The sequence below is a fragment of the Crocuta crocuta genome, unplaced genomic scaffold, assembly GCF_008692635.1.
Source record: "Crocuta crocuta isolate KB4526 unplaced genomic scaffold, BGI_CrCroc_1.0 scaffold282, whole genome shotgun sequence".
Classification (NCBI taxonomy): domain Eukaryota; kingdom Metazoa; phylum Chordata; class Mammalia; order Carnivora; family Hyaenidae; genus Crocuta; species Crocuta crocuta.
In genome coordinates, this window is record NW_027529174.1 from 1469647 (window position 1) to 1492572 (window position 22926).

The window sequence follows — 22926 nt, forward strand, 5'->3', positions numbered from 1 at the left end:
GGGGGGGGGGGGGTTGAGAGACAAATAAGATGAATTCAATTAAGAGGAAAAACAAAATGATATGGACAGTCCTAACCAAGACCTGAGAAGTTACAGTAGACCTTCCAAAAGCTGAGCTGAGCAGAGATCTCACATAAGAATAAACAGGAGTAAACCAGGCAAAAGCAAAGGGGTGACGATGGGAGAAGTAGAGAAAGTAATATTTCAAACAAAAAAAAAATTTGTGTGAAAGACTCCAAAATGAAAGATATTCAAGGAATGAAAAAAGGCCAATGTAGCTGAAGCATGGAGTGTGAAGTTGGAGTGGTAGAAGAGACTGATTTTTACCAACAGAACGATTTTAAGATTTTAACAAGGGTGGTTAGATCAGATTTCATTTCTGAAAGATCACTATGGCCACAGTATTGGAAAGTGGATTGGAGACGCAAGAAAACTGAAGCACAAAAACCAGTTGAGAATCTGGAGAAGTAATCTAGGCAAGAGATGGTGGTGGCCTGAACTAGAAGTTCAGTGAACAGAGAAGTGACCAGATCTGACATATTTTAGGAGACAGAACTCTAGGGCTTGGTGGCTCATTAGATAATAGGGACAGAAGATAGGAATCAAGAAAGATGCCCAGGCTTCTGGCTTCAACAACAGAAGAGGGTGATACCACTCATCAAGATGGAGAACAGGTAAGGGAAACAGCTGTTTGGGCAGTGGCAAGTTTGAGGAGCCTGGGGTACATCCAAGTAAAGTTGTCCAATGGCAGTCAGATATGCAAGACATATGGACTGGAAGTATACATTCAAAGTCATCCACAAATAAATGGTAACTGAAGCCACGGAGAATAGATGAGATCCTCCAGAGAGAATATGAATAGCACAAGAGAATGAGAAGGAAAGTCAGATAGTTAGGAAGAATTGAGAATTATGTGGCAGAAGGAAGGAGTGAGTTTCCAGGAGGAAGTCAACAATGCTGAATACCACAACATAGTTTAGAATAAGGTTTAAAATGCTTTTATTTTTATTTTTGAGAGAAGAGAATCCTAGGCAGGCTCCACACTCAGCATAAAACCTGATGCAAGCCTCTATTCCACAACCCTGGGATCATGACCTGAGCCAAAATCAAGACTCTGACGCTCAACCAACTGAACCACCCACGTACCCTGGGTCTGGATAACATTTAAAAAAAAAAAAAGTCCTTCTTATTTATCAATTAAGAAGTCACTGACATTCTAACTAAGAGCTGTTTCAATGAAGTGGCTTGAGCACAATTAGATTATAATAGGCTGAGGAGAACGTGAAAAAATGGGAATTCCTTTTTAAGAAGACTGGCTGTGAATGAAAGGAGAAAGGCAAAATATTGGAAGAAAAGTAAACAATTTTATAAAGAGGAAAACATATGGGTTTTCTTGAGGTCTAGAGATCTTGTGTTTCACACAGAAAAAGAAGCCAGGTGAAAAGGAGGATCTGAGAACTGATGAAGGCATTATCTAATAAACATATCAAAGGGCACAAGTAGAAATAGAATGTTGATTCAATGCTGGAGCAGACTTGATAAATAAAATACCTTTAACTCTCTTTCCACAAGATTATTATACACTGCCAATGAGAACATAAACTAGTACAATCACTAGTTTCACTAGTGCTAGCAAAATGTTAAACATGTGAATTATTCAAGCTGACAATTTTGTATCTAGGAATTTCTCCCGACAACATACTTGCATTGGACAAAATGACGAGTACAATTCACAACAGCACTATATAAACCAGAAAAAGACTGGATATGACCCAAATACCCATCAATAAAACACTACTTATGATATATCCACATAAACTAGGTAGGTGTGAAAAAATTTCAGGGTGTTCATGAAAATCTCCCATATTATTATTATATATAAAACACACATATTTATGGATATAAATATATCCAAGAGTCCTTCATGGACTCATTTTTTTCCACATGACTCTAATAGGGGTATTCCTTAATTTCCTCCCTTCAGTCTTCCTTCTCTGCATAAACTCTCCATACTCTACCAGCAGCTTATTAATAATTCTCGCCTGTTTGTAATTTAGAACTCTTATTTGAGCTTCATATTTATATCCAGAATATATATATTTATTGAGACATATATCTCTCAAAAAACGCAGCCAAGTAGGAGTGTTACCTCTTGTCTATAAAAAGACAGAAAACAGAATCCCCTTTATATTTGCTTTATTATGCATAAAGCTCTCTGGAGAGAGAATCTAAGAACAGAGATTACCTTCTGTGGAGGGGACTCACAATGGACAGATCCTGGACAAGTGTTAAGACCTTACCCTTTAATATTTTTATATTTTCTACCTTGTGAGTGATGAGAATACATTGCTCACTCAAACTGTTAAACTAAAAAAACTTCAAATTTTTTTCTGAGCTAGAAGGAATCTAATGATATTTATAAATTTCCAGACTCAAGATCTGAGACAGAAAAGTTTAAACAGTAGAGTTTATGCTCTTCTTTTTCTCCATGGAGTGGCTGAGGAAATAAAGAGAAACCTAAGAGGTCACCACAGGATTGAGAGTCAGAAAAAAGGGAAGCCTGAAATAGAAGCTGTGGATAATGGAAGACTGAATTTAGAAATACAGAATGAGGAGTGCCTGGCTCCTCAGTTGGTTGTGGGACTGTAGCTCAAGACATGGTCTCGCAGTCCGTGGGTTCGCCGCGCTTTGGGCTCTGTGCTGACAGCTGAGAGCCCGGAGCCTGCTTGGGATTCAGTGACCGTCTCCTTCTCAAAAAATAAACATTAAAAAAAAAAAAAAAACATAAGGAAAATACACTAGATTTGACTAAGAATTCTCCATGTGGGAAAAAAAACAAAAAACGTTGGTCCAATTCAACAGAATACATAACACCTGAAAACCATCATCCTGTGGGAAGAGGAAATTTAGAGATCTTCTAGGACAATTTACTTACACATTTGACAGTAGGAAGGCATTCCAAAAGAGACCAACCCTCCTCGCCCCCCCCCCACACGCTATATTCTTTAACCTCGCTGTATTTTCAGAGCCTAGCATGATACTTGGCACAAGCTGACACTCAAAAATTCAACTATTCAATAAATCCACTGTGGCCCTGGGGAAAATAAGAACGGAGTTCTTTGCTTCAAAGTCCATACAACGGAATTTGTCTTACTCTTCCGCGCGCCATTTCAATACGGGAAGGGGGTGTATCAGACATACCCCGGAGCGGAAAGACGAGAGAACAAAAATCACCTGACCAGGGGCGACCAGGGGCATTAACGCTACGTTCCCTTGAGCCCTCCATCTCTCATAACCCCAGCTTTGTACCCGGCCTGAGGAATGTTGGGGACACGACTGGGAATACTTGGGCGGCGATTACGGGGGAGGCCGCAAATCCTCATTTAATTCAATTGCCCACTTTTCCCTCCTTAGATGGGTCGCCGCGGAGTGTTCTGAGTAGTTACGTACCCTCGTCCGCGTCATACATATTGGCAAAGGGTTCCCAAGTTCCTAACTCTAGAAATCCGAGAAAAACGAGCAGCAGCTGCCAGCGCCTGAGCGTGAGGCGAAGTAATTTCCGTCTCCGGCGTTCCCAGAATGCTCTCCTTCCCAGGCCAGAGACCGCCCACAAAGATCTGCGGCTGCGCAAGTGGTAGGCGAAGCCTTAGTAAGGGTTAGAATTGCGCACGCGTAAGTCGTGCACCAACGCCGCTTGTGGCTGCTTGCGAGGAAAGGTCTTGCAGTCGGCGCGTGCCAGTTAAAAGTTGGTTTTTCTATATCCTTGCACAAATAATGACACCTGGAAAAAAAGAGTTATTAATAAAAGGTTTTAATTGGAACCGTGAGTATGCGGCATTCGACTTTTCTTTGCACTTCTAAAGACCAAAAAGCATTAAGTTTTAAAAAAATGAGATTCATTATAAGCAGGTCGTGCCAGCGGTGGCGCGTAGAATAATGCCGATAGTAAAACCCTCTCTGGCCTCCTGCCCACCTCGCTCGGCCTAAATCGCCGGTGCTTTTGCCGCAGTTTTGAATGGGTTCTATGGCCTCATTTCCTTCATCTAGAGAACCCACAGGATTAGACGCGAAAGGAGGAGTCTAAATGTGTCTGACAAATGACAGCCCTCGACTAGTCCCGGGTTTACGTCCCTGGTTTACGCTCAGCAGCTAGTGCGCCTGCGCGCGCGTGATTCCGCCCCCTCCCCCCCTTACGCGTGGCTGTGTTCCGCATGCTGCCTGCACGCCTGACATGCAGGCTACTGCGGCCCTTTTTACGGGCATCTGCTCCCACGGTAGCGCGCCATGGCCCTCGGGAGCCGCTTTTCGAGAGATGCGCGGCCGCCTCTTCCTCCCAGGACCTATCTGGCCTGGGACGTAGGCTTTCTCGTGGCTCAACGGCAAGTGGGGGTTACGAAGGGGGGGCTGACATGGAGGAGCATTTTCTGTTCCCCGAGTACGTCTCGGAGCCCGAGCCCGCACCGACCCTCACAGAGCAGCTGCGAGAGCGGCAGCAGCGACAGGAGGAGGAGGAGCGACAGAAACAGCAGCGGCGGGAAGAGCGGCGGCAGCAAAAGCTGCGGGACAAGAGGCAACACCCGGTCGTGGGACGCCCGGACCCGACGGTGCCACCCAGCGGCCTGAACTGCTCGGGCTGCGGAGCGGAGCTGCACTGCCAGGATCCTGGCGTGCCCGGCTACCTCCCCAGCGAGAAGTACCTCAGCGCAGCGGCGCAGACCGACGGCGGGCTGGCGCGGACCGTGTGCCAACGCTGCTGGCTCCTAGTGCACCACCGGCGCGCCCTGCGCGTACAGATGAGCTGCGAGCAGTATCGAGAGCTGGTGAGCGCCGCGCTGCGAAGGCCGGGGCCCGCCCTGGTGCTCTACATGGTGGACCTTCTGGATCTGCCCGACGCCCTGCTGCCGGAGCTGCCAGCGCTGGTGGGCCCCCGGCAACTGATCGTGCTGGGGAACAAGGTGGACCTGCTGCCCCAGGACGCGCCCGGCTACCTGCAGCGGCTCCGGGAGCGCCTGTGGGACGACTGTACCCGCGCAGGGCTCCTTCGGCCGTCCAGCCACCGAGGACCACAGCAGGCCCAGGAGGACGGGCCGCGAGACGGGAAGGAGAATTCGAATCCTTCTGCCAGGGCCCGCACGGTGCTCAAGGACGTGAGGCTCATTAGCGCCAAGACTGGTTACGGAATCGAAGAATTGATCTCAGTGCTTCAGCGCTCCTGGCGTTACCGTGGCGACGTCTACCTGGTTGGCTCCACCAACGCTGGCAAGTCCACTCTCTTCAACACGCTCCTAGAAAGCGATTACTGCATCGCCAAGGGCGCCGAAGCTATCGACAGAGCCACCATCTCCCCTTGGCCTGGTGAGTCTTAGGCCCGTCCCCTGCCTTTTCCGAGATGCTCAATCTCGTCACGGGCACCGAGTGTATTCTTCCTAGTTCTTCTTTCCACCAGGGGCTGTGTGGAGTCTTCCCTTTAAAAAGTATCTCCCTACTTTGGTCACTCTTCTCTTTTGTGTCAGCCTAGTGCTCGGAAACTTATATGTTAGAGTAATTTTCTCTAATTTAAATATTCATGGAAATATTCATGGAGCACTTACATGTTCCAGCCACTGTGCTAGGCACTGTAGATGAACCATAAAGCAAGAGTTCCTGTTCTCTTGGAGGTTTCTCTGGTAGCTTTACTTCTTTGTTTCTCTAGAAAGCCCTTCGTTTACTTTTTTCTTCTTTTACTTTCTAAAGCTCACTCCACCTTCTCAGTCTTATTCTTCATATCTTAAGGTTATTCGTAAGATCAGTATACTATACACAGTTAACATTTGAGTATTCACTAATTCTATATGATGTGTGACTTTGAGGGGGGGAAAGTCAACTTTGTGGTTTTGGGTTTTTGTCGGGGGGAGGGTTCTAAGATTTTTAAGTAATCTTTACACCCAGCGTGGGACTTGAACTCACAACCCTGAGATCAAGAGTAGCAGGCTCCACTGACTGAGCCAGCCAGGCATCCCTCAATTTTGTGGTTTTAAGAAATTTCTGTAGGGGCGCCTGGGTGGCTTAGTCGGTTAGGCGTCCGACTTAGGTGTCCGTCGGTTAGGCTTAGGTCATGATCTCGCGGTTCGTGGGTTCGAGCCCCGCGTCGGGCTCTGTGCTGACTGCCGGCTCAGAGCCTGGAGCCTGTTTCCGAGTCTGTGACTCCCTCTCTGTCTGACCCTCCCCTGCTCACGCTGTCTCTATCTCTCTCCCNAAAGGAGGATCTGAGAACTGATGAAGGCATTATCTAATAAACATATCAAAGGGCACAAGTAGAAATAGAATGTTGATTCAATGCTGGAGCAGACTTGATAAATAAAATACCTTTAACTCTCTTTCCACAAGATTATTATACACTGCCAATGAGAACATAAACTAGTACAATCACTAGTTTCACTAGTGCTAGCAAAATGTTAAACATGTGAATTATTCAAGCTGACAATTTTGTATCTAGGAATTTCTCCCGACAACATACTTGCATTGGACAAAATGACGAGTACAATTCACAACAGCACTATATAAACCAGAAAAAGACTGGATATGACCCAAATACCCATCAATAAAACACTACTTATGATATATCCACATAAACTAGGTAGGTGTGAAAAAATTTCAGGGTGTTCATGAAAATCTCCCATATTATTATTATATATAAAACACACATATTTATGGATATAAATATATCCAAGAGTCCTTCATGGACTCATTTTTTTCCACATGACTCTAATAGGGGTATTCCTTAATTTCCTCCCTTCAGTCTTCCTTCTCTGCATAAACTCTCCATACTCTACCAGCAGCTTATTAATAATTCTCGCCTGTTTGTAATTTAGAACTCTTATTTGAGCTTCATATTTATATCCAGAATATATATATTTATTGAGACATATATCTCTCAAAAAACGCAGCCAAGTAGGAGTGTTACCTCTTGTCTATAAAAAGACAGAAAACAGAATCCCCTTTATATTTGCTTTATTATGCATAAAGCTCTCTGGAGAGAGAATCTAAGAACAGAGATTACCTTCTGTGGAGGGGACTCACAATGGACAGATCCTGGACAAGTGTTAAGACCTTACCCTTTAATATTTTTATATTTTCTACCTTGTGAGTGATGAGAATACATTGCTCACTCAAACTGTTAAACTAAAAAAACTTCAAATTTTTTTCTGAGCTAGAAGGAATCTAATGATATTTATAAATTTCCAGACTCAAGATCTGAGACAGAAAAGTTTAAACAGTAGAGTTTATGCTCTTCTTTTTCTCCATGGAGTGGCTGAGGAAATAAAGAGAAACCTAAGAGGTCACCACAGGATTGAGAGTCAGAAAAAAGGGAAGCCTGAAATAGAAGCTGTGGATAATGGAAGACTGAATTTAGAAATACAGAATGAGGAGTGCCTGGCTCCTCAGTTGGTTGTGGGACTGTAGCTCAAGACATGGTCTCGCAGTCCGTGGGTTCGCCGCGCTTTGGGCTCTGTGCTGACAGCTGAGAGCCCGGAGCCTGCTTGGGATTCAGTGACCGTCTCCTTCTCAAAAAATAAACATTAAAAAAAAAAAAAAAACATAAGGAAAATACACTAGATTTGACTAAGAATTCTCCATGTGGGAAAAAAAACAAAAAACGTTGGTCCAATTCAACAGAATACATAACACCTGAAAACCATCATCCTGTGGGAAGAGGAAATTTAGAGATCTTCTAGGACAATTTACTTACACATTTGACAGTAGGAAGGCATTCCAAAAGAGACCAACCCTCCTCGCCCCCCCCCCACACGCTATATTCTTTAACCTCGCTGTATTTTCAGAGCCTAGCATGATACTTGGCACAAGCTGACACTCAAAAATTCAACTATTCAATAAATCCACTGTGGCCCTGGGGAAAATAAGAACGGAGTTCTTTGCTTCAAAGTCCATACAACGGAATTTGTCTTACTCTTCCGCGCGCCATTTCAATACGGGAAGGGGGTGTATCAGACATACCCCGGAGCGGAAAGACGAGAGAACAAAAATCACCTGACCAGGGGCGACCAGGGGCATTAACGCTACGTTCCCTTGAGCCCTCCATCTCTCATAACCCCAGCTTTGTACCCGGCCTGAGGAATGTTGGGGACACGACTGGGAATACTTGGGCGGCGATTACGGGGGAGGCCGCAAATCCTCATTTAATTCAATTGCCCACTTTTCCCTCCTTAGATGGGTCGCCGCGGAGTGTTCTGAGTAGTTACGTACCCTCGTCCGCGTCATACATATTGGCAAAGGGTTCCCAAGTTCCTAACTCTAGAAATCCGAGAAAAACGAGCAGCAGCTGCCAGCGCCTGAGCGTGAGGCGAAGTAATTTCCGTCTCCGGCGTTCCCAGAATGCTCTCCTTCCCAGGCCAGAGACCGCCCACAAAGATCTGCGGCTGCGCAAGTGGTAGGCGAAGCCTTAGTAAGGGTTAGAATTGCGCACGCGTAAGTCGTGCACCAACGCCGCTTGTGGCTGCTTGCGAGGAAAGGTCTTGCAGTCGGCGCGTGCCAGTTAAAACTTGGTTTTTCTATATCCTTGCACAAATAATGACACCTGGAAAAAAAGAGTTATTAATAAAAGGTTTTAATTGGAACCGTGAGTATGCGGCATTCGACTTTTCTTTGCACTTCTAAAGACCAAAAAGCATTAAGTTTTTAAAAAATGAGATTCATTATAAGCAGGTCGTGCCAGCGGTGGCGCGTAGAATAATGCCGATAGTAAAACCCTCTCTGGCCTCCTGCCCACCTCGCTCGGCCTAAATCGCCGGTGCTTTTGCCGCAGTTTTGAATGGGTTCTATGGCCTCATTTCCTTCATCTAGAGAACCCACAGGATTAGACGCGAAAGGAGGAGTCTAAATGTGTCTGACAAATGACAGCCCTCGACTAGTCCCGGGTTTACGTCCCTGGTTTACGCTCAGCAGCTAGTGCGCCTGCGCGCGCGTGATTCCGCCCCCTCCCCCCCTTACGCGTGGCTGTGTTCCGCATGCTGCCTGCACGCCTGACATGCAGGCTACTGCGGCCCTTTTTACGGGCATCTGCTCCCACGGTAGCGCGCCATGGCCCTCGGGAGCCGCTTTTCGAGAGATGCGCGGCCGCCTCTTCCTCCCAGGACCTATCTGGCCTGGGACGTAGGCTTTCTCGTGGCTCAACGGCAAGTGGGGGTTACGAAGGGGGGGCTGACATGGAGGAGCATTTTCTGTTCCCCGAGTACGTCTCGGAGCCCGAGCCCGCACCGACCCTCACAGAGCAGCTGCGAGAGCGGCAGCAGCGACAGGAGGAGGAGGAGCGACAGAAACAGCAGCGGCGGGAAGAGCGGCGGCAGCAAAAGCTGCGGGACAAGAGGCAACACCCGGTCGTGGGACGCCCGGACCCGACGGTGCCACCCAGCGGCCTGAACTGCTCGGGCTGCGGAGCGGAGCTGCACTGCCAGGATCCTGGCGTGCCCGGCTACCTCCCCAGCGAGAAGTACCTCAGCGCAGCGGCGCAGACCGACGGCGGGCTGGCGCGGACCGTGTGCCAACGCTGCTGGCTCCTAGTGCACCACCGGCGCGCCCTGCGCGTACAGATGAGCTGCGAGCAGTATCGAGAGCTGGTGAGCGCCGCGCTGCGAAGGCCGGGGCCCGCCCTGGTGCTCTACATGGTGGACCTTCTGGATCTGCCCGACGCCCTGCTGCCGGAGCTGCCAGCGCTGGTGGGCCCCCGGCAACTGATCGTGCTGGGGAACAAGGTGGACCTGCTGCCCCAGGACGCGCCCGGCTACCTGCAGCGGCTCCGGGAGCGCCTGTGGGACGACTGTACCCGCGCAGGGCTCCTTCGGCCGTCCAGCCACCGAGGACCACAGCAGGCCCAGGAGGACGGGCCGCGAGACGGGAAGGAGAATTCGAATCCTTCTGCCAGGGCCCGCACGGTGCTCAAGGACGTGAGGCTCATTAGCGCCAAGACTGGTTACGGAATCGAAGAATTGATCTCAGTGCTTCAGCGCTCCTGGCGTTACCGTGGCGACGTCTACCTGGTTGGCTCCACCAACGCTGGCAAGTCCACTCTCTTCAACACGCTCCTAGAAAGCGATTACTGCATCGCCAAGGGCGCCGAAGCTATCGACAGAGCCACCATCTCCCCTTGGCCTGGTGAGCCTTAGGAGGCCCGTCCCCTGCCTTTTCCGAGATGCTCAATCTCGTCACGGGCACCGAGTGTATTCTTCCTAGTTCTTCTTTCCACCAGGGGCTGTGTGGAGTCTTCCCTTTAAAAAGTATCTCCCTACTTTGGTCACTCTTCTCTTTTGTGTCAGCCTAGTGCTCGGAAACTTATATGTTAGAGTAATTTTCTCTAATTTAAATATTCATGGAAATATTCATGGAGCACTTACATGTTCCAGCCACTGTGCTAGGCACTGTAGATGAACCATAAAGCAAGAGTTCCTGTTCTCTTGGAGGTTTCTCTGGTAGCTTTACTTCTTTGTTTCTCTAGAAAGCCCTTCGTTTACTTTTTTCTTCTTTTACTTTCTAAAGCTCACTCCACCTTCTCAGTCTTATTCTTCATATCTTAAGGTTATTCGTAAGATCAGTATACTATACACAGTTAACATTTGAGTATTCACTAATTCTATATGATGTGTGACTTTGAGGGGGGGAAAGTCAACTTTGTGGTTTTGGGTTTTTGTCGGGGGGAGGGTTCTAAGATTTTTAAGTAATCTTTACACCCAGCGTGGGACTTGAACTCACAACCCTGAGATCAAGAGTAGCAGGCTCCACTGACTGAGCCAGCCAGGCATCCCTCAATTTTGTGGTTTTAAGAAATTTCTGTAGGGGCGCCTGGGTGGCTTAGTCGGTTAGGCGTCCGACTTAGGTGTCCGTCGGTTAGGCTTAGGTCATGATCTCGCGGTTCGTGGGTTCGAGCCCCGCGTCGGGCTCTGTGCTGACTGCCGGCTCAGAGCCTGGAGCCTGTTTCCGAGTCTGTGACTCCCTCTCTGACCCTCCCCTGGTCTCTCTCTCTCTCTCTCTCTCTCTTTCTCTCTCTCCTAGAAATAAAACATTTAAAAAAATTAAAAATAAAAAGAAAGAAATTTCTGTAATTGCAAAACGGGTCCTTTTGTGACCTTGTCTGTATTTAACAGTTGGCAAAACTGCCTCATTTGTTCCTTTGAAACCAGTGTTTAACTTTGATGGGGCTAACTTCTCTGTCCAGGACTTTGGTTAAATTATACACAGAAGTGCTCTTATACTGGTGGTACAGTGAAAATTTAAAAAAAAAAAAAAAAAAACAGGTCTGCAGATTTGAGATTCAAATCCAGGTTGAGCCTTTGAGCCAATCTCTGAGCCTATTTCCTCATCTGTAAAAGTAAGAATGATTTTGTAGGGGGTTGTCATGAAGGTTCCATGAAGTACCCAATCACTGTACCTAACTAAGACATGGTAACTCCTCAAAAATGTAGGTTTTCCTCCCCTTATTTTCTCTTTTATAACGTTTATAACAATATATTTTTTGGGATTTCAGGTACTACATTAAACCTTCTGAAGTTTCCTATTTGCAACCCAACACCTTACAGGATGTTTGAAAGGCAAAAAAGGCTTAAAAAAGATGCAACTGAAGCTGAAGAAGATCTTAGTCAGGAAAAACAACATCAACTTAATTTCTTGAAACGACATGGATATGTAGTAGGTAAGCATCCTTTGGAAAACTTGTTGGGGCATGCTAAAAAATTTTTGTGGAGCAACGTAGAGTACAGCTGTCTGGGGCTAGCCAGTTTTTGTGGGAAGAGACTACTTTCCCCATTCTGGAACAAAGAAGCCCTTTAGAGGCAAAGCTACTATTTGGAAACCCACAGTTCATTGTGCTGAGAAAATTGAAACAGTAGGTACTTGGAGAAATCCAGGGAAGAAAACACACAGTAACTGCCCACCAACCATTGTCAGCAGTAGAAGCATTTTCACTAAGAAATAGCACCCAGTCCTTGCAGACCAGCACAGGTTGTTGACCCCATGCAGCAGCTTTAAATTAGATTGTCCCTCCTTAGGGTGCCTGGGTGGCTCAGTCGGTTAAGGGACCAGTTTGTGAGTTCAAGCCTCACTTCAGGCTCTGTGCTGACAACTCAGAGCCTTGAGCCTGCTTCAGATTCTATGTGTATTATCTCTCTCTCTCTCTCTCTCTCTCTGCCCCTCCCTGTCTCACACTCTGTCTCTCTCAAAAATAAAAAAAATTTTTTAAATAGATTGTCCCTTCTTTACTGAAAATAGTTTGATTTCTAGCACTTTCCACCCATCCCCCTACCCAGTGTACACAGCTAGCCACATACTTGACCATTGCAAGAGTCTGACTCCCAATGCCTTTGAAAAGAGGGCAAGGGTATCATTGTAGTCTTGCTTCTGTACACCATATTTAGTCTAACTTGTTTGAGTCAAGTAAGAAGAATAAGAATTATCTGTCTGGAGTCAAAAGCTTCAAAGGAGTGACTAATAGCTTAACTGTAACTTGTTCTAGGAAGAGTTGGAAGAACATTCGTGTATTCAGAAGAACAGAAGGATGAAGCTGCTTTTGAGTTTGATGCTGATTCCCTTGCCTTTGACATGGGAAATGAACCTGTTATGGTTGCAGATAAATCCACCAAACGAATAGAATTGACCCCACAAGATGTGAAAGATGCCCACTGGTTTCATGACACCCCTGGAATTACAAAAGAAAATTGTGTATGTATTTGTTGTCTTTTAGAAATACTAACTTTCAGTTACACAAGTACTGTTTTAATTGGCAGAACACAGGAAAGGAGGTGTTCTTTCACTTTAGACTCCATTCTGGTTCGTTCATAGAAGCAGTTCAGGGTGATCTATCTGCCATCAAGATCTGTATTCCATTTGGTAGACTTCGCTGTCCACAACCTATGTGTGGTAGTGAGGTTGTTACCTTAGTTAGGGAGACATTTATAAAATCCTAGATCTTGAAGTTAGAAGAAACTATAAATATCACTGCAGTCCAGCCACCTGTTCTATGCTTGAATTCCCTCTAAACCCATCCATCCGGCTCACACTAAAGGAGTGACTCACCACCAGCTGAAGCAATGTCCCCTCATCTCCCAAGGTAACCCCATTTGGCCTCTGACCTACTCTGTTGAGCTGAACAGTCTCCCTGTAACTTGTACCCATTGTTCCTCAAATGGACCTAGATGGACTAAATTCCTGTTTCCCTTGCTAGACTTTGAACCACTTTAAAGTGTAATGTCCTGTCTCTTTTTCATTCTATACTCTTCTCCTTCATTAGTTCATCCAACAAAACATTGAACATTTACTGTGTTGACATAATCCAGATAATTTGTCTGTTTCTTGCAGCTGTTCTCCCTGTTTGGCAACTGAGGCCCCTTTTCAGAATATTTTCTAATTTGTTTTTGTCTTTAAAGTATGACACTAAAAACTAAGTTTCTTATATAAGTACTCTCAGGTGAGCGTAATTTAGAATAGGATTAATTCTCTCTCCTCTCTCTCTCTCTCTCTGTCCCTCCGTCTCTCGCCCTTAATTCATCTTTTTTTTTTCTTAATGTTTTTGAGAGCACGCAAGTTGGGGGTGGGGCAGAGAGAGAGGTACAGAGGATCTTAAGCAGGCTCTGCACTGACAGCAGTGAGCCTGATGTGGGGCTTGAACTAATAATAAACTGCAAGATCATGACCTGAGCTGAAGTCGGACACTCAACCAGATGCTCACCTGACTGAGCCACCCAGGTAGCAGTCCTTAGTACATCTTTTCAGTCCAATTGCAAGATCTTCGAGCAACTTTGTTTTATCTCATTAAATTCAGCCTATATCCCACACATTCATTAAATCTCACAACTTCTTATTCATTTGCCATTTTGATCATCATCCAAGCCTTAGTATGCATCCAGGATATAGCCGCACAACAGATCCATTAATCGGTTTCCTTTGAATCTGGTCACTGACCCAAGTTCCTGATTTGCCTAATTATGTCTATATGCTTATGAAACATTGGTGTCTTAGCTTCTTTTCCTTCTTTGCCTTATATGGATCACTTAACAGTTTCATTATCAAAATGATACTCTTATTTCATGTCTCATGTCACAGAATCATATAGATCTTTTAACATTTTTGCACTCTCACAATAATTGCTTATCACCTGTGTCTTCCTTCGCAATCTAGAACTTCAGAGCAACTGGACTGCTTTCTGGTAGTGTTCCAGCACTTTCACTTCACCAGTGTATTCTTCTGGGTTAGCAGTTACTTCCATCATATATACCCTCTTGTCAAGTAGAAAAGCAAGAATTTACTAAATATTCTAGCCAACAGATGAGACCCTCAAGTTTTTAAATCTAAAAGGTCTCTGGCAGTTAGCTTCTGTGTCAGTTTATTGATACATTTATTAGATGCTTTAAACCAGTGTTTCCCAAACTGATTCAAAGAATTCTGTTGTGAAATATAAGTATTAAGGTCTCAGCTAAAAAGCATTAAAAGGTTTCTTTACTGCAGGTGGCTCTTTTTTTTTAATTTTTATTTTATTTTTGAGAGAGAGCATGAGCGGGTGAGGGGCAGAGAGAGAGACACAGAATCTGAAACAGGTTTCAGGCTCCACAAAGCCCAATGTGGGGCTTGAACTCACAAACCATGAGACCGTGACCTGAGCCAAAGTCAGATGCCTAACTAACTGAGCCACAGAGCCACCCCTGCAGGTGGCTTTTAATGAGCTTTTTTCAAACAAATGCTGAGGAAGAGTAGTTGCAGCCCCTTGTTATGTATTTTCTTGTGAGGCACTCTAGGTTTCACATATTCTTTATTTCCGTGTTATTTTTCATAAGAAACAAGTTCACAAAAGTTTTTTATCCATTTCTTTTACCTTCTCTAATATTTCTCTTCAAAAAACATTTTTTTAAGTAATCTCTACCCCCAATGTGGGGCTCAAACTCACAACCCTGAGATCAAGAGTCACAGACTTCCTTGACTGAGTCAGCCAGGTGCCCCATTATATTGCTCTTTTTTAATCAGATTTTGATTCCTTAAATCTTACCAAAATCTTGTTCTTTGTGGCTTTCCTTTTCTATTTTCTCTAGTCTCTTTAGGAACCCTTCATCCTTAAAAGCCAGAGGATTCGTTTAAAAAAAAAAAAAAAGCCAGAGGATTCATAACTTTCTCTCATTTTTTACTGAGCATTTAGGGGAAATAAAATGAAGACTAGAATTCAGAAAAGTGTTCTTCAGAACTCTTTACCTGATCCTAGAATGAGGTGACCATTTTGCATTTAATGCATGCATATTTGTCACTGGGATATAAGTGGCATTTTGCCTTACCTTTAGCTCTAAACTACTCTCTAGAAACCTTGATGGAGAGCAGATATGTGCCGTCTTAGGACTGACTCATCAGTTGTTTTCAGACCCACCAGTTTTGACATTTGAGAGATGTTGCTCACATAGAAATTCTCATACTCCCATAAAGTTGTTTTGCCATTACTCAATATTAAGTTGTGAAACCATTCATAAATTGATTGATTGAGACTGAATGTAGCAATTTTATATGCAGCAAATTCTGACACATTTTGGTTTATTGTGAAGTCTGGAATTTTTTTTTTTTTTTTTTTTTTTTTTTTTACCACTTCTTACCTAAGAGGTAAATCAAAATATATCATATCTTCAATAAAAGCAATTTTCAGGGCACCTGGGTAGATCAGTCGGTTGAGCGTCCAACTTTGGCTCAGGTCATGATCTCCTGGCTCAGGAGATCAAGCCCCACATGAGGCTCACTGCTATTAGTGCAGAGCCTGCTTCAGATCCTCTGCCCTGCTTCTTTGCCCCTCCCCTGCTTGCACTCTCTCAAAAATAAATAAACATTTTTTTTAAAGTAATAATTCTCTAAAAAAATACCCTCTGCTTTACAGATTTTAAACCTTCTAACAGAAAAAGAAGTAAATCTTGTTTTGCCAACACATTCCATTGTTCCAAGAACTTTTGTGCTTAAACCAGGAATGGTTCTATTTTTGGGTGCCATAGGCCGCATCGATTTTCTGCAGGTAAGAAAACTCTGCACCATTAAAAAATAACTTGCTGGGACATCTGGGTGGCTCAGTCAGTTGAGTGTCTAGCTTCAGCTCGGGTTGTGATCTCGAGGTTTGTGGGTTCAGGCCTCACATGGGGCTTTGCATTCGCTCCTCCCTCTTTCTGTCCCTGTCTGTCTGCCTCTCACCTGCTTGTACTCTCTATCTCAAAAATAAACATTAAAAAGAACTTTTCATATAAAACGACTTACTATTAGGATTACTTTAAGGATACGGATATGTGAACAAGACTGGCAGATGTTAATAACTAGATCATGACTGTGTAGGAAGTTGGTATGCTTTTTGTTTATTTGTTTGAAAATGTCCATAATAAAAACGTGGGGAAAAGAGAGGGGGAAGAAAAACAACTAGGTCTCAGAAACCAGATCTTCATTAGGGTATTAAATGCCCCAGACAGCTTGGCATGGAGGAAAGATACTATCCTGTGGTGGTGTTTCACATGGAAATCATAGGTCCAGCCTTAGGTACAGGGTTAATGTGCATTAAATAAATCCCACACTTCTTTTTTTGTTTTGCTTTATTTAAAGGTTTTCTTTTTAAGTAATCTTAATACCAAATGTGGGACTCGAACTCACAACGTCCCGATCAAGAGTCACATGCTCCACCACCTGAGCTAGCCAGGCACCCTGTCACATTTCTTTATATCCCATGAAATGTATACCTTTATGTATATACTTTTTTGTTTGGTATTCATTTACATGGCATTATTCTGGAGATTTTAGAGTGTTTATAGAATTGCTCCCTTTTTTGCAAAGTGATTGAAAAAACGGAAATGAAACATGGATGTATCCAACAATACTAAATGCAATTTGCAAATCATTACTATAGCATATTTCTTGGATTTCGTGTTTTTTCTTTTTCTTTTATTTTCTTTTTAATGTTTATTGTTGAGAGAGACAGAGTGTGAGTAGGGGAGGGACATAAAGAAGAGGGAGACACAGAATCTTAAGCAGGTTCCAGGTTCTAAGCTACCAGCTCAACAAACCCATGAGATCATGACCTGAGCCAAAGTTGGACGCTTAACCACCCAGGCTCCTCAGGTTTTGTATTTTATAATTTATTGGCAGTTTAGCCTTACACACTTAAAACCCTTAATATGTTTCATTAAAGCACACAGAACATTAATATTTTAAACCTAACTTTACACTGGGACAATTAGAACATTTCCTTTTACTTATATTTACTTGTGTTTTTTTATAGATTACTTGTATTTATTTACATTTACTTATAAAGGGAGCTTGTTTTTTTTATTGATTGTACATTGTAATGTGCTGGTTTTGCAAGTTTTTCATTCTGTAAAATAACTTCTTTTCTTCCTTTCTTAAGGGAAATCAGTCAGCTTGGTTTACAGTCGTGGCTTCCAGCCTCCTCCCTGTGCACATTACTTCCTTGGACAAGGCAGATACTGTGTATCAGAAGCATGCCGGTCATACATTACTCAAGGTGAGGCAACACACTTTGAAGATTGCACAGTTAGGTTAACCTCCACTGTGACAGTCCCACAGCCCTGCTAAGAAAGCCTTTCTTGGTCATGACCCATCTTTGTTATACAATCAGCAAGCTCTCTCCTCACCTCTTCTGCTTGAGGATTTTGATTAGCAAGTAAAATCGGTTGTATAAGAAAATGGATATTGTTTGGACTGATCCTAGGATAGCTATACAGACTTGTGTTTTCTCTAAACTACATTGACCAAGACAGTAGCCACAAGTGCTATTTAAATTTAAATTCATTAAAAGTAAATAAATTTTAAAATTTAGTTCTTCTGTTGCACTAGCCACATTTCAACTGCCCAACAGTCACATCATTGCAGAAAGTATATTGGATAATGCTGAGGGAAGAGAAGTTACAGATGTGCTCACAACTGGGGGTGCTACTGGTGGGTGGAGGCCAGGGACAATGCTAGACATGCTGCAATGCATAGGACAGACACAACAAAGAATTTTCTGGTCCAGAATGTCAGTAGTGTCACTGTTGAGAAGTCCTGGTCTGAACCTCCTCCCAGGTTCTTAATCCCAGATACTTACAGATTATTCTCACTCTTTACCCAACCAGCTCCTTCCTTCACCTGTAAGTGTGTTACAGTTTCTCTCATCTTTTTTTTTAATCTTATTTTTAAAGTTTATTTATTTATTTTGAGAGACAGAGCACAAGCTAGGGGAGGTGAGAGAAAGGGAGAGAGAGAACCCCAAGCAGGCTCTGTGCTGACAACTCGGAGCCTGGAGCCTACTTTGGATTCTGTGTCTCCCTCTCTCTCTGCCCCTCCTCTGTTCACACTCTATCAATTTCTCTCTTTCAAAAATAAATAAACATTAAAAAAAAATTTTTTTAAAACAATCCCATTGACATAACTGCCCTAAAGTTAATATTCCAGAGACCTGTAGGATTTGCAGGATGGGTGAATATATAAAGGCAATCAGCAATATAGGATCTGTTATTTTTCTACACTTAAAAGACATTAGTTATCCTGTTAAATTTGCTCACTTTTTAGGTAAAGCAATAATACGTGAGTTCAAATACAGCTTGAGATTTCCAGGAAGGAAAACATCTTAGTTTGTGTAACATGGCCCTTGTGAAAATGAACTCTGTCGTTCTCTGCCCCTGTGCACCATTGTAGTTTTCAGAGTGGACAGAACTGATGCTTTCCAAAGCAATGATCCCAGTCTTCTCTACCAGTAACAGAAATATTCTGGGGGGTGCTCTGAGACTCATTCTTGCCTCCTGGTTTTCTTACTCATCTCCCAAATCCAATCTAGCGCTCCCTTCTCATTAGCACTGAGTGCAGCCTCCCAGTTCAAGCTGTAATCTGCTTCATTAGGCTGTTTTTGAGATACTAAAGTATTCTCTTAGCTTCCAGTTTTTACTGCCCTCCTCCCACACCCACCCCAAATAAACGTCCTCAGCCACTAAAGCAGTGGCTTCTCAAGCAGAGTTGACTTTTGCCCCCAGGGGACATTTGACAGTGGATAGAGACATTTTTGTTTTTCACAACTTGGTGGATGCTGAGCAGATGCCAGGGATGCTGCTAAAAAGTCTACGATGCACCACACAGCCTTGCCCCCCAGCCCCCATCAGAGCGTTATTCAGCCCAAAATGTCAATAGTGCCAAGGTTAACAAACCCTGCACTACAGAGATCTTTCCAAAATACAAAGCAGGTCACAGTGTTCTTTTTTATTCTTATCTCTGTTCTTTTTCCTGCTTATAATTCCTTGGTAGTTCCACGTTACTGAGAAGTCTAAACCGATCACTTCATCACTAATACACGCACATGCACAGGCTTAACGTACCCTAGACAGTTCAACTACAGTTCCCTGAATTCATCATCATTTGTCCTGTTGGTGTACATGATGCTAACCTGGGATACCTTTCCACTAAGTAACTTCAACTCTATCTCAAAATATTCCTCAGATATTGCTGCTTGTGTCAAGGTTTTCCTTGACTAAAACATATTCATTACTTCTTCCTCCACAACTGTAGTACTATGATGCTTCCCATCACATTTCTTACCTTGTAATTTGTTTACACGTTATTTCCACCTTCTGATCTCCTTGGGGGCAGGGACCATGTTGTAACATCTATATTTGTGTCCCTAGTGTTAAGCACAGAAATATTTATTAATAAATAAGTTATTATCCAGTCACTTCTCCTTCGTGGGCACATGTATAAACAGAAGCTAAACCTTACCCATTACACATGTACCCTTCACGTGTAATGAGGCAGGGATTAATCTTTGAGGCCAGCCAGGCCTATGAGACCTAAGGTGTTTTGAAGGATGTTACTCTAATTGCCCAGTGTTCTGCAAAGTTTTATAGAGGTCTATAAAAACAGTGAAAACTAATAAAATTCTGCTATTAGGTTACAACAGGACACATACATGCAGCTTTTTGTACTGGGATCTATAAGCTTTATCTCATCGAAAAGTTCCCATGCTTTTCATTTGAACTAGAAGTGATTTGGGGTTTTCAGTAGCTGAAAATATTATCGATCCCTGTACAGAACTATTGTATCAGTGCTTTATTTAATATTAGAGTTATGGGGAGTTTAATTTGAACTTCTAGACATCTTCATTTTATCTCAATGGCAGGTTCCAATGGGTGGAGAAGAAAGAATGGCAGGATTTCCTCCTCTCGTTGGTGAAGACATTACATTAGATGAAGGACTTGGGGAATCTGAAGCAGTGGCTGACATCAAGTTTTCCTCTGCAGGTAATTGTACACCAAGCACTTTTTAAAAGGTGAATAGGGGGGCACCTGGGTGGCTCAGTTGATTAAGCATCATGATCTCATGGTTTGTGAGTTCAAGCCCCACATCAGAATCTGTGCCAACAGCTCAGAGCCTGGAGCCTGCTTCAAATTCTGTGTTTCCATCTCTCTGCCCCTCCCCTGCTTGCACTCTCTCTCAAAAATAAACAAACAAACCAAAAAAAGGTGAATAGGGGCACCTGGGTGGTTCAGTCGGTTAAGCACCCAACTCTTGATCTCGGCTCAGGTCATGATCTCACAGTTTGTAAGATCCAGCCCTGCATGGGACTCACGCTTGGGATTCTCTCTCCCCCATTCTCTCTGCCCTCCTCACACTCTTGCTCTGTCTCTGTCTCAAAATAAATAAATACACTTAAAAAAAACAAACAAAAGGTGAGTAAAGTGGTCTTAGTTATATTTTTATGGAAATGTGCATTTAACTGACATAAACTGAGGATTTTAAGACATATACTAATTTATTTATTAAACACAACCTACTCTGAAAATAAATTTGTACCTTTTCATGAATGCATTATATGGTTTCTTTAAAAGTAAAGTGGAAGAGAGCAGTAGCCTCCTTTGGTACTCCATTTTGAGCTTGGGGTTGACATTTTTAGTAAGATGGTTACTGACACCATTTTGTGTTCTATCACATGTGTGCATAGGTTGGGTTGCAGTAACACCTCAGTTTAAGGACAGACTGCATCTCCGAGGCTATACACCTCAAGGAACAGTTCTGACGGTCCGGCCCCCTCTCTTGCCATATATCGTTAACATCAAAGGAGGGCGCATCAAGAGAAGTGTGGCCTATAAAACCAAGAAGCCTCCTTCTGTTGTGTACAATCTGCAGAAGAAGAAAAAACAGATATATGTATGAAGCTGACCCTGTTCACACTGAATATTAACTATACTGGACATAACTACACATGTTAAATTATATTAAACATAATTATAATAAAGCTTTCTTTGCTCCCACACTTTTTAAACCACCCAGGACTATGCCTGTTTGCACTGTGTTGAGTTTGTTAATACAAGTTGGTTTTTTGTAAGGTATGTATATGTATTTGTGACCCAAGTATACCTCAAAAGGAGGTCAGTTACATTCAGGTTTCTCCCACTATTTATTAAGACAGATGTTGGGGCGCCTGGCTGGCTCAGTCAGAGGAGCATGCAACTCTTGATCTCAGGGTCATAAGTTCACACCCCACATTGGGTGTAGAGATTGCTAAAAAAAATAAACTTTAAAACAAAAAGGTGTCATTTCTTACTTGGAGTCTAGTTGAGAGAGCAACAAAGCAGTTGGCATATGGAAAAATGTCAAAAGTTGATTTCTCCGAAATAAATGGGCTCAAATTAAGATAGGAATGAATAGATCCCTCTGCTCTGCATAGTCGTCCAAGTATCCAGCTGGTGGAACATTCCATGGCTTCATCTCTAGATCTAAGGTGGTTGCTCAGGTTATCATCCCTTCCCAGCAAGTGGAAAGAGGAAAAGTGAGTGTAGAGTACAGTTTCCCTATTTTGAGGAAGGGGGAAAGGTCAGAAGTTACACACATTTCATACTTTCTATTGATCAAGTTATACGGTCATACCCACTCACATGGAAGCTGGGAGATGGAGAGGGAAATGAAGACTGTTTAGGATTATTATTAAAGGAGAATAAACACTGGAGAAACAACTAAACCTTACCCTTACATAATCCTACCTAAAGATCTTAATTTTAAGATTCAGAATTCTATCCTTCAGGCATCCAAAGTCTATTCTGCAATTATCAGAGCACTTTTAACCATTTTATCAAATCTGCCTATATAATTGCATAACATAACATCAATCAGAAGTCTACCTTTTATTATTCTTAGTTGAATAAGTAGCAGTATAGCTGTGTACAGTGAACAATTGCAAGTACCAGATCCCAATGTTGAGAGAAATGCTAATGGGGAAAGGCTGACCTGAAATGCAGTCTGATCCATGAACTTCCTGTAGACTAAGGTTTAGTATAAAATTAATAGACATACCCATGTTCTCTGTCAACAGGCATCCCCTAACCCTCACCTCACTAAGACCACTTAGAATAAATGGTTAGCATTTTAAGATGTAACTTGTAAAAACCATAGATCTCGCTTTCATCATGTTTCAAAGTAAATACTATTGGCATCTTGGGGAAGAGAATTCTTTTATGCTTAAGACTGCATTTCAGAATGCCAGCATGTCTCATCCCCAAATAAATAAATGCCAGTAGCCTCTCCTCCTGACCCATTAGTCATAGTGACAAATGAAAAGTACCCCTCGCATTTCCAAGCCCACCCTCTAGAGGGCGGTAGCTTCCCAAATTGAGAAAATCAATTTCTCGTTTTTATTGGAGAAATTTGTGTAGAAATAGAGAACCTAAGAACTGATGCTGTCATTTCCCTGATAACTAATGAATATGTATGTTAGAAAGCAAAACATTCCTCCTCATTGTCTCTAGGTTTTGGGGCCTCTTGATTAACAAAGATTCAGTTTTTAAATGTTCATAATTTATACTCTCAGATCTCCTTTACCTCTAAAACTCTATGAATAAAAAATAAATAAATAAAAATAAAACTATGGTTTTGCAAAGCTTCACTGAAGCAGATGTTCGGTGT

The 22926-nt window shown here is 43.2% G+C and overlaps 2 protein-coding genes and 1 pseudogene across 3 annotated transcripts in view; 2 read left to right on the forward strand and 1 right to left on the reverse strand.

Moving 5' to 3' along the window:
• POLR2B (RNA polymerase II subunit B) overlaps positions 1 to 3562 on the reverse strand; it is a 40300-nt gene extending 36738 nt beyond the window's left edge. The window contains exon 1 of the mRNA XM_077757734.1: positions 3451 to 3562. Coding sequence (XP_077613860.1) covers positions 3451 to 3469 — 19 coding nt within the window. The 5' untranslated portion in view covers positions 3470 to 3562. The remainder of the gene's footprint in view (positions 1 to 3450) is intronic.
• Positions 3563 to 4164: 602 nt separating this feature from the next.
• LOC144226348 (nitric oxide-associated protein 1 pseudogene) lies at positions 4165 to 8432 on the forward strand (annotated as a pseudogene).
• Positions 8433 to 8963: 531 nt separating this feature from the next.
• NOA1 (nitric oxide associated 1) lies at positions 8964 to 21292 on the forward strand. Of its 2 annotated transcripts, XM_077757735.1 has the most exons (7): positions 8965 to 10149; positions 11516 to 11680; positions 12500 to 12705; positions 15887 to 16018; positions 17390 to 17506; positions 20147 to 20267; positions 20969 to 21292. In XM_077757735.1, exons 1-7 carry the CDS (start codon positions 9006 to 9008, stop codon positions 21178 to 21180), a joined length of 2097 nt encoding a protein of 698 aa, XP_077613861.1. In that variant the 5' UTR covers positions 8965 to 9005; the 3' UTR covers positions 21181 to 21292. The 2 variants fall into 2 exon arrangements, with proteins under 2 accessions (XP_077613862.1, XP_077613861.1); XM_077757736.1 differs by lacking the exon at positions 15887 to 16018 and having other exon boundaries at positions 8964 to 10149.
• Positions 21293 to 22926: the final 1634 nt, after the last annotated feature.